General features: G+C 43.1%; 1 protein-coding gene across 1 annotated transcript in view; it reads right to left on the reverse strand.

Moving 5' to 3' along the window:
- sema4ab (sema domain, immunoglobulin domain (Ig), transmembrane domain (TM) and short cytoplasmic domain, (semaphorin) 4Ab) overlaps window positions 1–13,067 on the reverse strand; it is a gene marked incomplete at both ends in the record, with an annotated part of 49,194 nt that overhangs the window by 35,437 nt on the left and 690 nt on the right. Inside the window, one exon of the mRNA XM_079258795.1 lies at window positions 6,939–7,099. Within this exon, the coding sequence (XP_079114921.1) occupies window positions 6,939–7,099 (161 nt within the window). The remainder of the gene's footprint in view (window positions 1–6,938; window positions 7,100–13,067) is intronic.

Here is a 13,067-nt window from a genome sequence, read left to right on the forward strand (position 1 = left end):
CTCAATGAACAGGAAATCAATAAAGCTAAACGACAAACAAGGGAACCAAACAGGAAAAACTACAAAATAAAACAGGAAACCTGAACTAAGAAAAAACACAAACCACCGCATCATGACATTCTAGCAGGAAGATTTCTGCCTGAGACAGACTTTCTTTGGAAAATAGTGTGATATTGCATTCTTCATATTCATCTTTTTGTCCCCCATCTTTTCTCAGTTTGACACTTTCTCTTTTGTGTCCTTTGCCCAGTGAAATGGGCTCTGACAAATGGGTAATAGACACACTCACTGTCTGCATCTATCTGCAGCGTACTGCTGCCCCCTCGATTCTTTTCGAAGCTGATTTCATGTCCATAAAGGAAACGTGAACAAGCTGTCAGTGCTAGCTGTTTGTCTTATGTTGAGACCAGCTGTATTCAGAAGGTTAAAAGCTATCATGGCATCTGGAAGCTCCATTTTGAACAAACCTGTCTTTTTGTACTGTTGCTCACACTCGACAATGTAATTCGCCATAGACACAGTGCTCTCTCTAGTGATACCATCAGATTCCTTGCATGCTTTGTACTGCCGATCTTTCTCTTTTAAAAACACTGAATCCAATTTTGTCAAGAGTGTAGTCACAAGGGGGGCAAAATCCCCCTGTTAAGAACTTCATAACCAGGCTCCCCTCTTCCTAAAAGACATGCCTCACACCTACAGCCCTTCATGTACACTTACTGTACTTGAGTTCCACAAATGCCAACCTCTTGATCATCCCCAGTATCAAGCTTTGAATCTGGGGGTATAGGGCCTTATATGTTCCTGCTCCAACCCTCTGGAACTCCCTCTACAACACATCTGAGACACCACAGACCCTGCCACCTTCAAATTCAAACTAAAAACTCACATGTTTTGTTCTGCTTTTAACATTTAACTTTCCTTGAAAATGTTATTATCATATTCTGTATTTAATCTCGCCATGTTATTTTATGTGTTTGTCATTTTCAGCCTGGTTTTACTTTCATCTCAACTACAAATGTGTAAAATCACATTCTGTTTAAGTTTTCTTTATTTGTTTGTAACTTTTATGGACAGAATTTCTAGGCACAGTCGAGGTGTTGAGAGAATCCGGCTTGGTGGCCTCAGGATTGGGTCTCTGCTTTTTGAGGATGACGTGGTCCTGTTGGCTTCATCTGGCCGTGATCTCCAGCACTCATTTGAGCAATTTGCAGCAGAGTGTGAAGCAGCTGGGATGAGAATCAGGACCTCCTAATCTGAGACCATGGTCCTCAGCCGGAATAGGGTGGATTGCCCTCTTCGGGTCGGGAGTCAGGTCCTGCCTCAAGTGGAGGAGGCTGCTCCTCGGCATTGAGAAGAGCCAATTGAGGTGGCTCAGGATGCCTCCTGGATGCTTCCCTGGTGAGGTGTTCCAGGCACGTCCCTCTGGGAGTAGACCCCGGGGGAGACCCAGAACACGCTGGAGGGACCTTGGGAAGTCTTTCTCCATGGCCTCGCCGAACTCCTCCCATGCCCGAGTTTTTGCCTTGGCGACAGCCGAAGCCGCATGCCGCTTAGCCTGTCGGTACCCACAGGCCAAGAAGGCCCAATAGGACTCCTTCTTCAGCTTGACGGCATCCCTCACTGCTGGTGTCCACCAATGAGTCCTGGGATTACCGCCATGACAGGCACCAATGACCTTACGGCCACAGTTTCAGCTGGGCGCCTCAGCAATAGAGGCACAGAACACAGCCCATTCAGACTCAATGTCCCCCGCCTCACTCGGGACATGGTTGAAGCTCTGCTGAAGGTGGGAGTTGAAGCTCGCTCTGCCAGGGGACTCAGCCAGACGTTCCCAGCAGACCCTCACAACACGTTTGGGCCTGCCAGATCTGACCGGCTTCCTCCCCCACCATCTGAGCCAACTCACCACCAGGTGGTGATCTGTTGAAGCTCCGCCCCCTCTTCACCCGAGTGTCCAAGGCATGTGGCCGCAGGTCCGATGATACGACTACAAAATCAATCATCAAACTGCGGCCCAGGGAATCCTGATGCCAGGTGTACATATGGACACTCTTATGTTGGAACATGGTGTTCGTTATGGACAATCCATGACGAACACAGAAATCCAATAACAAAACACCATTTTGATTCAGAAGGGGGGACCATGCCTCCCAATCACTCCTCTCCAGGTCTCACTGTCATTGCCCACGTGAGCATTGAAGTCCCCCAGCAGAACAATGGAGTCCCCAGAAGGAGCACCCTCCAGCACTCCCTCCAAGGACTCCAGAAAGGGTGGGTACTCTGAACTGCTGTTCGGTGCATAAGCACAGACAACAGTCAGGACCCGTCCCCCCACCCGGAGGCGGAGGGAAACTACCCTTTCATCCACCGGGGTAAACCCCAACGTGCAGGCACCAAGCTGGGGGCTGATGAGAATGCCCACACCTGCTCGACGCCTCTCACCATGAGCAACTCCAGAGTGGAAGAAAGTCCAGCCCCTTTCGAGGGTACTGGTTCCAGAGCCCAAGCCATGCGTCGAGGTGAGTCCAACTATATCTAGCCGGAACCGCTCAACCTCACGCACAAGCTCAGGCTCCTTCCCCACCAGAGAGGTGACGTTCCACGTCCCTAGAGCCAGCTTCTGCAGCCGGGGATCGGACCGCCAGGGTCCCCGCCCCTTGCTGCCGCCCAGCTCACATTGCACCCGACCCCTACGGCTCCTCCCGCATATGGTGAGCCCGACCGGGTCCCATGGGCGAAGGCCCGGCCACCAGACGCTCGCTCTCGTACCCCACCACCAGGCCTGGCTCCAGAGGGGGGTCCCGGTAACCCGCGTCTGGGCAAGGGAACATTTATGCCCAGGTTTGTCGTCATCATAGGGGTCGATGAGCGGTGCTTGGTCTGGTCCGTCCCCTAGACACCTGTTTGCCATGGGTGACCCTACCAGGGGCATAAAGCCCCCGACAACATCGCTGCTAGGATCTTCGGGACGCACAAACCCCTCCACCACGATAAGGTGACGACTCAGGGAGGTGTAAATTGAAAGTATGCTTCAAATTAATCCTGAATCATTACTTCTATTCCGTGGTCGCATCAGGTGCAGGTGGCATGGGGGTGCTAACCACATCATCGATGGAGCTCATAAGTCTTTAATGCCACACAAAGACCACCAATGACCAGAAAACACCTATGTAAATATGCACGTTTAGATTTAACGCCTATTTAGCGTGACTTGAAGGTCAAAATGCACCTTAATGCACCTGAAAGTCCATGCCAACATCATTAAAGCCTGCATTTAATCATCCACAGTTATAATAATCCACCAGACTCTGCTGCCAATTGAAACTACTGCAGCTCCAAAATCAACAAAGATCTCTTTAATGTCAGAGCCACAGATGAACGTAGATTTAAAAAAAATCAAAATGTGCGCCTTAATACATTTAAATAACACTGCATCCACAAAAAACCCGCTCTTACATTTTGATGTCTTCATAATTAAACAATTCTCCTGTTATTATGGTCGAGGGCAAAAGTATTGATGATTTTTTTTTGTCCAGAGTTCAGGTTCTGTCTGAGTTTATTCCCATGTCAGGTTGCTGGTCCGTGAATTTCCACTGCCGTTTCTCAAATAGTTCTTTAAGCCCCTTAAGCTTGTTACATACTCCACGAGGAGCCAGAACTTTTTTCTTGTTCTCGAGGCTCCGAGAAGAAAATGACGTTATTTTTCTCTCACGGACGCGTTTGACGACAGTTCTTGAAACATCGAGCTGGCAGAACTTTTTTCTTGTGGGGCTCCGAGAAATATCGAGTGATTGGTCGGACATTTGAGGTGGACGTCATTAACACGTAAAAAGCATAAAGCGCTGCTTCCGCGTTTTTACTGTTGCAGGTAAAATGGATTGTTTTGATAAAACAACTGATCAAGGTGGTGAGAAAGTACCAACATTTTTACATGTGGCATTAAAACACTCGAACCCTGCCGCGTGCACAACCCGCCCTGCCGGGTGCACAACCCGACCATCCGCGGACGAAGTTGCTCGTTAAGTAAGAAACTAAGAAACTTCGTATCACCACCAAAATTTAATCAGTTCTTCATTTTTACATTTCCAACAACTCTTGAAATTTTTATAAAAATCTGTCCGTAACCTTTTGAGTTATCTTGAGCACAAAGACGCTGGTAAAAACATAACCTGGTGGAGGTAACAACCGGGTTCATTGCACATGATGCAGACATTGCCCCCCCCCACAGTGACCCCCTCCCCGCTGCAGACGTGCTTCTTGTGGAGTATGTATGGACCTGACGAAAAATAATTTTTTTCTTGTTCTTGCAGCCTCAATAACAAGAACTCAGTTCTTGCTTCTTGTGGCGGATGGAACAAGCTTTAGGCATGAGAAACTGCATTCGAAGCTCAATATCTGACAGAAAGGGTCAGACATTTGGACAAGAGTTTGAACAACTCTAATAATACATTCATGTATGGTCTCATGTGGGATAAAAACTTCTGTGTTGTGCTGATCTTATGTCCCTGTTCTTCCTTCCTCTGAAGCAGCGGCAAACTTGATTAAGTTCTGCACACAGATTTTCCTCCCCAACTCCAAAGTGACGAGCCATGGGTAGGATGTGCTCCTTGTCAAGAAATGAGTGCTTGGGGCTCGAAGCAGGCACCCCTTTTAAAACATGATTTGTCTCTGTTAAATAGCAACGTTTCATCTCCAATAGCTTGTCAATGACAGGAAAGAAAGACCGTGTTTCTAGGTCTTCCAAACTCTCTCTAATGAAGCCTCCACTGGGTGTCAAACTTTGGACCGGCCTTTTATACCTGGAGATCACATATCCTCAGCTTGCTCTTGTATTTCTGTCCTCTTCCTATGTACGTTTTTTTTAAAAGCCGGTAATGACGGACTCTGCAAGATCATTTGCCGCTACAAGGTCAAATGATGGGGCCTAAAGCTGATCTGACATAAACAGAATACACCTTCAAATGGAATGAGATGCAGGACAGTGTTCAGCAGTCAGTGTTTTTAAAAAAAGATGACTGTTTTGGCCTTCGTTCTTCGATGTGCGTTTGACTGTCTGATGAGATGAGTTTTGTTTGACAGCCCAGAAGGCATTAAATTGGCATGTCCACCTAGTGTTAGACAACTTCTTAACTTCCATACACTTTCCAGTTGGCTTGATCTCTTTTTGATTTTTCATAAAGATATCATACCACTGACCCAGAAAAAAACTTTAAAAAGTTAAAAAAAAAACTTAGCAACAATGGTGATGTGTACACATTTCACCAACACTAAATTCAGCCTATGTGCATGACAGTGTGTATATGTCCCGTGGCACCTCCTTTGTGAACTTTTCATGCACCCTGTTGTTACTTCCCGACATAATCGATGCTCCATCATAGCACTGACCAAGGCAGAACTGCAGGCTAATGTTACACTGACTGTGTCCGCTTGACGCTGACAAGTAAGGAGTCTGCCTGCAATCCCTCTGCAGCTGTAAAACGCTAAAACTCCTTCTTTCACTTCTTCCATCGCCAGCTTCAAATATCTAATGATCACAAATAGTTGATCTTTTTTGCTCACATCCTTGCTTTCGTCCACCAAAACAGCAAAGTACTCAGCATCCTTTACTTCATCACTCTTGTCTCTCTTAATCATTTCTGCCATCACAGAAAAATGTTCAGCGGTGAATGTATTTAATGGCTTGCTGTTGGACTTTTTCTTCAATATTGGATCAAATAATCCAATTACATCGAGAAGTTCATGATATTTTCCTCTGTTTGATAACTCCTTGCCAGCCATCAGTGGCTCTGGGAAGTTGTGAACCTTAAACTTTCCACCACTGCCTTCATGTAACGTCTGTTCTCCATGACCAAAGCTGAATGCCCCTTATCTAGCGTGTTTTCGAGCCACTTGTCTAAGTTTGTTTAAATTCACTCCATGCCTCCATGTCAAATTTATGTCCTTTCATGATGACTCTTCAGAGATGCAAAAGCCTTTTTGCCAGTTATTCAATCCATTGCTGGATTGCTGGATTGAAGATGACCCCATATTAAATCTTTAGCTTTTCTAAAAAGATGCTGACAGGCAGAGCAGAATTTTAGGATATGCTGTATTCGAGCCAAATGTACTGATCCATCCAGCTCTTGTAAAAATTCCTATGCTGGTTGCAGAATGGTTTTAGAGGGTATTTTTGCAGCACAGGACACCTTGGAACCTGACATGGCTGACAGCTAACGTCATGTGCAAGACCAGATTTTCAGTGGAAAGCGCAGGCGGTTACCGGTCTTCATATTCTTGGCTTTGCTCAGGTCCCAGCACTTTCGAAGTTTCATCAGCTACCAAAACAGAGTATGCATTACTTGTTACCTCACTGTCTGAAGCAGTTTTTTCCATCCGTGCATGTTTCTGACAAACTAAATGATCCATCTCTCACTACATCGCAAAGCAAGGCAAGCTAGCTCCACTGTATATTAGCCAAAGTGGAGTAGGGTCAAAGGTTACATGTGTAATCATGTGCATATTTTGGTAGATGAACTTTTGTCATTCCTAACTTTCATATATTTTTATTGAGTTTTAGTATTTATAACTAACATGTTAATAAAGTAAAATAAACAACAATGGAAAAAAAGGAAACTTCTTTTGGGGGTGTTATTGGACCCCAAGCCATTCACCTATGGCGCCTATGCTTCTATTAGAAAATGGACATTTAAAAAACAAGTCTATGTTTCAACAAAGGTGCTGAACAGCAGGGCTGTTCGGGTCCTCTTTGTTGACTAAGGATGTGATTATCAACTTTACAATTCAATTACTTTTTTTTAACAGTCTCTCACAGATGTGTTTTTATTCCTAATAATTCAGTAAAATATTGGCTTATTCTGAACTATTAAAAGTTAAGTATTTACACAAGTATTAAGACACTGACAAGTAATAAGATAACAATGAGTCAGTTCACTTCCTACCTTGCTCCTTAAAATGATGGCATCCTTGTGGCTAACATTAAGCGCTAACACAGCATCCCGTGCTCCAACGTACAGCATTCTTCCATCTTTGCTTAGAAGCAGTGTTGTAGTGTTCCTGATGTCAGGGCTATTGAAGCAGGTGTGATGTCTCCCAGGATTACCTGTGATTTGACAAGCAATGAACAGGGATTATACATGTTCAAACAACATAAGACAATAATAGGAATCCAGATTTAAACAAGCTGAAGTCTTCTACAGGCCATTCACCACTCAGATGTCAATAACCTTTATTAACTACCGGATTGGTATTATTTGTTTATGATATCATAAAATTTGGGGGAAAAAAGGTGATCTGTAAATTACTGACATCAAACTAATCAAACATTCTCAAATGTGACATCCAATACTAATAGGCTGAGCCATGATGCCAGCATTTGAGATACAGAGTGATAGGCGTGCTATAAGACACAGTTTTGTTTTTTTTTAAATCTACAAAGCACATAGACTGGTTGAACAAAATATCATGCCCCTTCAAGACCTTTTGGTCCCTCTTCTTGAAGAGGAGGAGACCAGTCCATAGGCATTACCCAGTGTTGCAAAAGTGTTTCAGCCAAGACAGCCCCACAACATCCAGAGCTTTAAGGAACTCTGGGTGGATCTCATCCACCGAAAGGGTGACCTCAGCCCCAGAGATAGGAGAACCCGCCGATGGGTTCCCCAACTCTGCTTCCTAAGCAACAGTATGGTGAACCAAAATCTCACTGAAGATATTCAGAAGTCATTCTACATGGTAATACCAACTCCCAAACTTCCCACACCTTTTTGCCTCAACAACCACTAAAGCTGCTTTCTGTGTAGCCTGTTGATACCAATCAGTTGCATCAGGAGTTCTACAAGCCAAAAAGGACCTATAGAAGTCCTTCTTCAGCTTGATGAAGAGGCTCAGCTTAGAGATGAGCTGTCAGGGGTCTGGGTTCTCTAAAGTATTTTTCAGGTTCCACCAGAGTGTGCCAGAGGAACCTTTCCCGGAGGGTGATGTTTTTCACCACAGGTGTGCTGTGGAGAATTGGTGATCAATTACCCACCACTATATCTGGAGCTGACTGCCAGTCCTTCATTGCTTGAGCGTTGAACCTTTGTGAGAAACTACTTGGATTCTCCTGAGCTCCCTGTGATTCCTTCCCAGCGGTCAATCCTCTCCAGCAATCACTTCTTCCATACCAACCACCTGGCATTTTACTTCACTGGCTATCCTCCGGATCTGATCATCTTGGTGCTGCCTGTCCGCCCTCCATCAAAAGACCCTCACTGGGTCCCACTGCTAACACTAGTCCTCACGGATCACCTGACACCACCCTTATTCACTGCAACTCCGAAACAAAGAACCCCATCTTTGGGTCTTCTGGAACCATCTCCCTCATTCTCCAATAAAACTAATTCTTACACTCCATGTTGCTTGATCTTGCTTGTGGGTCAAACATCTTCACACCATGACATGAGCAAAAACATGGTGAGAATTTGGTTTGTTCAAGTGTATTGCTTAAAAGCTATTGTCAGTGGTCAATAAATTCATGATGTTACAAAAGCCAATGAATAATCGTGTTAAAAAATTGTGATCTCAATATCAATAAAATTAATTATGGTTATGATTTTTGCCATATATTTTGCCCCTAAATAGATAGCAAGAGAGATAGGTGTGTGTGGTGAGAACATAGAAAAACAATAAGCCATTCCTCTTAATGTGGCTGAATAATGGTTTAAAACCGTTTTGCCTCTGCAACCTACTGACCATGAGGAATACTGTGTTATAGCAAATAATTATGCTAGTTTAAGCATTGATTGTAGGAAAGCACATCTGATGTTTACTTCATGTCTGACTATTAATGAACATATTTACAACCTTTCACATAATCTTTTTTTATTTCTTGTCACTGGTAGATGTCAAGCGCTCTCTTGTAGATAGTTACTAGTTATGACTGGTTGACAGCCTTCAAGCTCAGCCCATAGCAACACAAAAATAAGCCCCATTTAAAAGACAATCTGTTAACATCATAAGCAATGCTTGGCCATATGTTTAATTATCCTTAGCAGTTTATCTTATACTAAAATGGCACTAGAAATACAAAGTGAGCTTGCTTTTAAAAGTAGGCTGGGTTATTTGTATGATAAGAGGCAAATTCCAATTTATTTAGTTTTGTAGATATAAAGAGTTTTGCATCAGATGCTGAAAGCAAAGAAGGGTGTGAGTCTGAGAGACAAGGTGAGCTATTAGAGGCAACTTTAAGTTATTACCAGCAATCATCTAGCAGTTTCAACTGAAACGAGCAGTAGCCAGTACAACCATCAAGTAGGATGTGAGTCTATAATCAGGTTGAGGCTAACATAAATCATGTGTGTTTCATGCTTGTAGATGTGTTTGAGAGTAGTGAGGAGGCTGGGGGAGAGGAAAGGCAGGGCCAAGTGAGGGAAATGCAGAAGAATTGTTGTCAGAGGACCCAGGACTGAGGCCAGACAAGCTAACTGTTCAGCAGAGAAAGACTCTTGTTTGCAGATTGGCCAGTGAAAGTGTAAACCTGACATGAGTCGCACCCAAAGACAAGAAAGGCAAAGCATTCCCTAACTACCTTCAATATGTTAAATTGGCCAATGGCCGTGAGAAGATTAGGAGGGACTGGTTGATTCACAGTGACAATGCAAAGGCTGTGTTCTGCATCCCATGCCTTCTCACATGAGCAGACAAGGCCATCTAAAAGCGCACTGAACAGCAAAGATGGACTTAAGTTATCAGAACTCAAGTGGCAAAAAATGTATGGAGAGTTCCCAGAACATGAGACACACGCTCCCCATAAGCAGTGCATATGTAAAATGGAATAGCTTTCAGCACTCATTATTGGTAGCCACAGGAGTTGATGGTCACCTTCAAAAACAGCTCAAGACAGAAGCAGAGGAGCATACCAAGATCTTAGAGAGGCTTTTGGACGAAGCTCTTCATTTAGTTTCAAGAAATCTTGCATTCAGAGGCAAAACCTCAAATTTGGATGATGTCCATCATGGCAATTTCCTTGGAACTCTGGAATTGTTGGCCCATTAAGATCCCCTCTTACAGGAGCACTTATGCCAGGCGGACACTGTGCGATTTTAGAAATCTGACTGTCGGGGAAATGCTCCCACTGCACGACCGGGTTTGTCCCTCGTACTCTATCTGACCCTACAACATGTGTACTCATACTGTACGACTGCTGTCAGCCACCATTATTGACAACCACGACTAGTTGTCGGCGTCAGTTGGTGTGTGACGGCACGACATGCTCGAGTGTGAACAACGAAAAACAAATATTCCTAGTTCCTATGACAACCACAGCGTGCCTGACAACAAGATGGCGAGCAGGCAGCAAGTTGTTGCAGTTGTGTGCGCTGAAACGAAAAACAAAAGAAAACCTTTTGTTCTCTCCATAGCTCTACTAATCTCTCTTCTAGCAGCTGTGTCCACCACACACATCTGAAGTTGGGGTTGCCCGTCATTGTTTAAAGCTCCACCGGTGTCTTCTGCTGTGTGGGTTAAGATTTTGCACTGCACTGTAAACCGAAATGTGATTCTTCAGGCAGGAGATATTTCTCTTGATGTCGAAGCTGCAAACATCAAGGCACTACAAGAGGAAATGCAGGCTCTTTGTAATAGATGGGACTTGCTGCTTGCAGAGGCCTCCCTATTAGCACAAGCAATGGACGTCCCTGAACAAAGTTCATATTGGCAACAGGCCGAGGAACAGAAACGGGAACGCATCATTCTACCCAGTTTGTATTGGATTGTGCTTTCAGGTGTGAAGCACCGCTCGCCACTGCCTCACCCAGGGTTTCTGCCATCGGTGATAACTCAAATTTGGCAAAAAAAATTTCTGATAAAATGTCAGAAATATGTATGTAGTAATACTGAAAATGCATTTTAAATACAGATTAATGGAAAATATTAACATTTATTTCATGTATTTTTTCCGTTTTTAAATCCATGACGGGTGAGGCACTGCCTCACCTGCCTCCCCTGACCGCACATCACTGCAGGGCAGTAGTCGGAGAACACAGCCTCCTCAACCACAACACTTTCCACTGAAAACCCATAAGACAGGACAAGGTCCAAAGTGTGTCCCTGTACCTGTGTTAGGCCACGAACATGCTGTGTCAGTTTAGAAGTGTAACCCACCTGAAAATGGGTATAAGAAACACTTAATTTACCGGCCGTGTCCTGTTCAAACTTTTTCTTGGTAAGCTATCTTCTCATGTTAATTCAGTGGTTCCCAAACTGGGGGGCGGGCCCCCCAGGGGGGGCCCAGAGTAATCACAGGGGGGGCGCGGCAAGGCTAAATAAAACTTGGGAGTTTTTACACCAGATAAATTTATAAAAACATCATTGGAAATGATGATAAATCAACAAAAGAGACTTCAAGTACAAAAAAAAGCAAACTATCATGGAGTATATCTGTCCCAGCTTGACCAGTAATAATAATCACCAATGGTGGGTAATATTGAGACCATAGTCTTTTGCATGGACCAAAATAGTATAATTTAATATCATGAAGTACGAAGCCAAACAAGTTACACCACCACTTGTGGACTTTTCATACTGAACACAAAGAAAAGCCTGCAGGTTACTCTAGAAATAAACTATCCAACTATCATATATAGCAAAGTTGTTTTACTAAAGCAGCATCGTCTCATAGAAAACTCCCCTCAACCAAAAGTAGTAGTAGTGTTTGACACTAAAGCAGAAGAATGGATAATAATACTGACACGGTTTTAATTATAGTTACCTACAATACAGCCACTGAAACTAAAGATGCATTTCTTAGTATGTTTCTTTAGTTTATGTGATGGGAGGGGGCTCAGCATTATTGTCGTCGATGACAAGGGGGGCCTGCAGAAAAAGTTTGGAAACCACTGTGTTAATTGGTTGTATGTGTGGATGCCACAAGGCGCGCTTTATGTTCTTTATCAAAAATGTAATTAAATGGAAATGACTCTTTTGAGAAGACTACTTGTTTTACTTTATTACTGAAATAAGCACTTTTAAGTTACTTTTACACTGTGAAATACCTAGTCATTTTCTTTTGTTACTGAGGATGAAAATAAGACCTTGTACAACGGCTAAAAAGAAATTATTTTAAGTTAATTAAGATAGGAAAAAGCTGTACAGCTGCCATTTATTTTATTTTTGTTTATCAAAATGCTTTTGCTGTTTTTAAACCTAAAATCCTATGGTAAAAGGGGTTTTCAAAAGAAAGAAATGTATGCATGGAAAAGTAGAACTTACCTTAAAGGGTAAATTGTCTGGAAGAAATAAGTGGATTATTTGGTCAAATATATTGATTTCACTTAATTACATTTGGTTAAAATGGTATATCCAGGAGTTTTATTGTGAAAATAACTATGATGACCGAACTGTGAACTATATTTTGTTATTTTCCATATTGAGAGAATAGGTAAATGTTGTGCAACACTTTGATTTAATCTGTTTAGATAATTTTGCATTGGGACCGTGGAAAGTGATGCTTCAGCCTTTGTAGCCACATGACCAGCGATCCAATGATGGCGAGCCTCCCAGCTAAATCTTGAGCTCTACCACATCCTACAGCTAACCTTGTGGTAGGATTGTGTCAGTCCAACGGGTCGACACCAACGAAAGCCGACTTAACACTTCCCTTGACTTGACTTCCCTTGACTTTTGACTTGAACTTTGGATGGATTCACACTGAACATCCCTCAAGAACAATTTTATTTTATTTTTAATTTTCATTTAGGTTAAAGGGCCCTGTTTTTTAATATTGTTGTTAATAAGTTTTCTTGAACACCTGACTCCCTTGGTCATTACTTACCTCTTAGCTCCCACAAACCTAGGTAAACATTAAAATCTTCAACAGTCAAAATCTTGTCATAACATGTAAAAATAGAAGCAACAAACTCATAAAAATCGTTGATAAAATTTTTGTTATGTTTCGGTGTTCTATAAATGACAGCACACAGAAGTGGATAAGTCTGTTGCATTCGCAGCTCAAAACTGCTTAATTCAAAAGAGGAATAAGACCACTTCAAAATCACTTTGCGATGCACGCAGTTCTTTAAGACAGTAGGTATACC

This window comes from Telmatherina bonti (genome assembly GCF_933228915.1).
Source record: "Telmatherina bonti genome assembly, chromosome: 19".
Lineage (NCBI taxonomy): Eukaryota > Metazoa > Chordata > Actinopteri > Atheriniformes > Telmatherinidae > Telmatherina > Telmatherina bonti.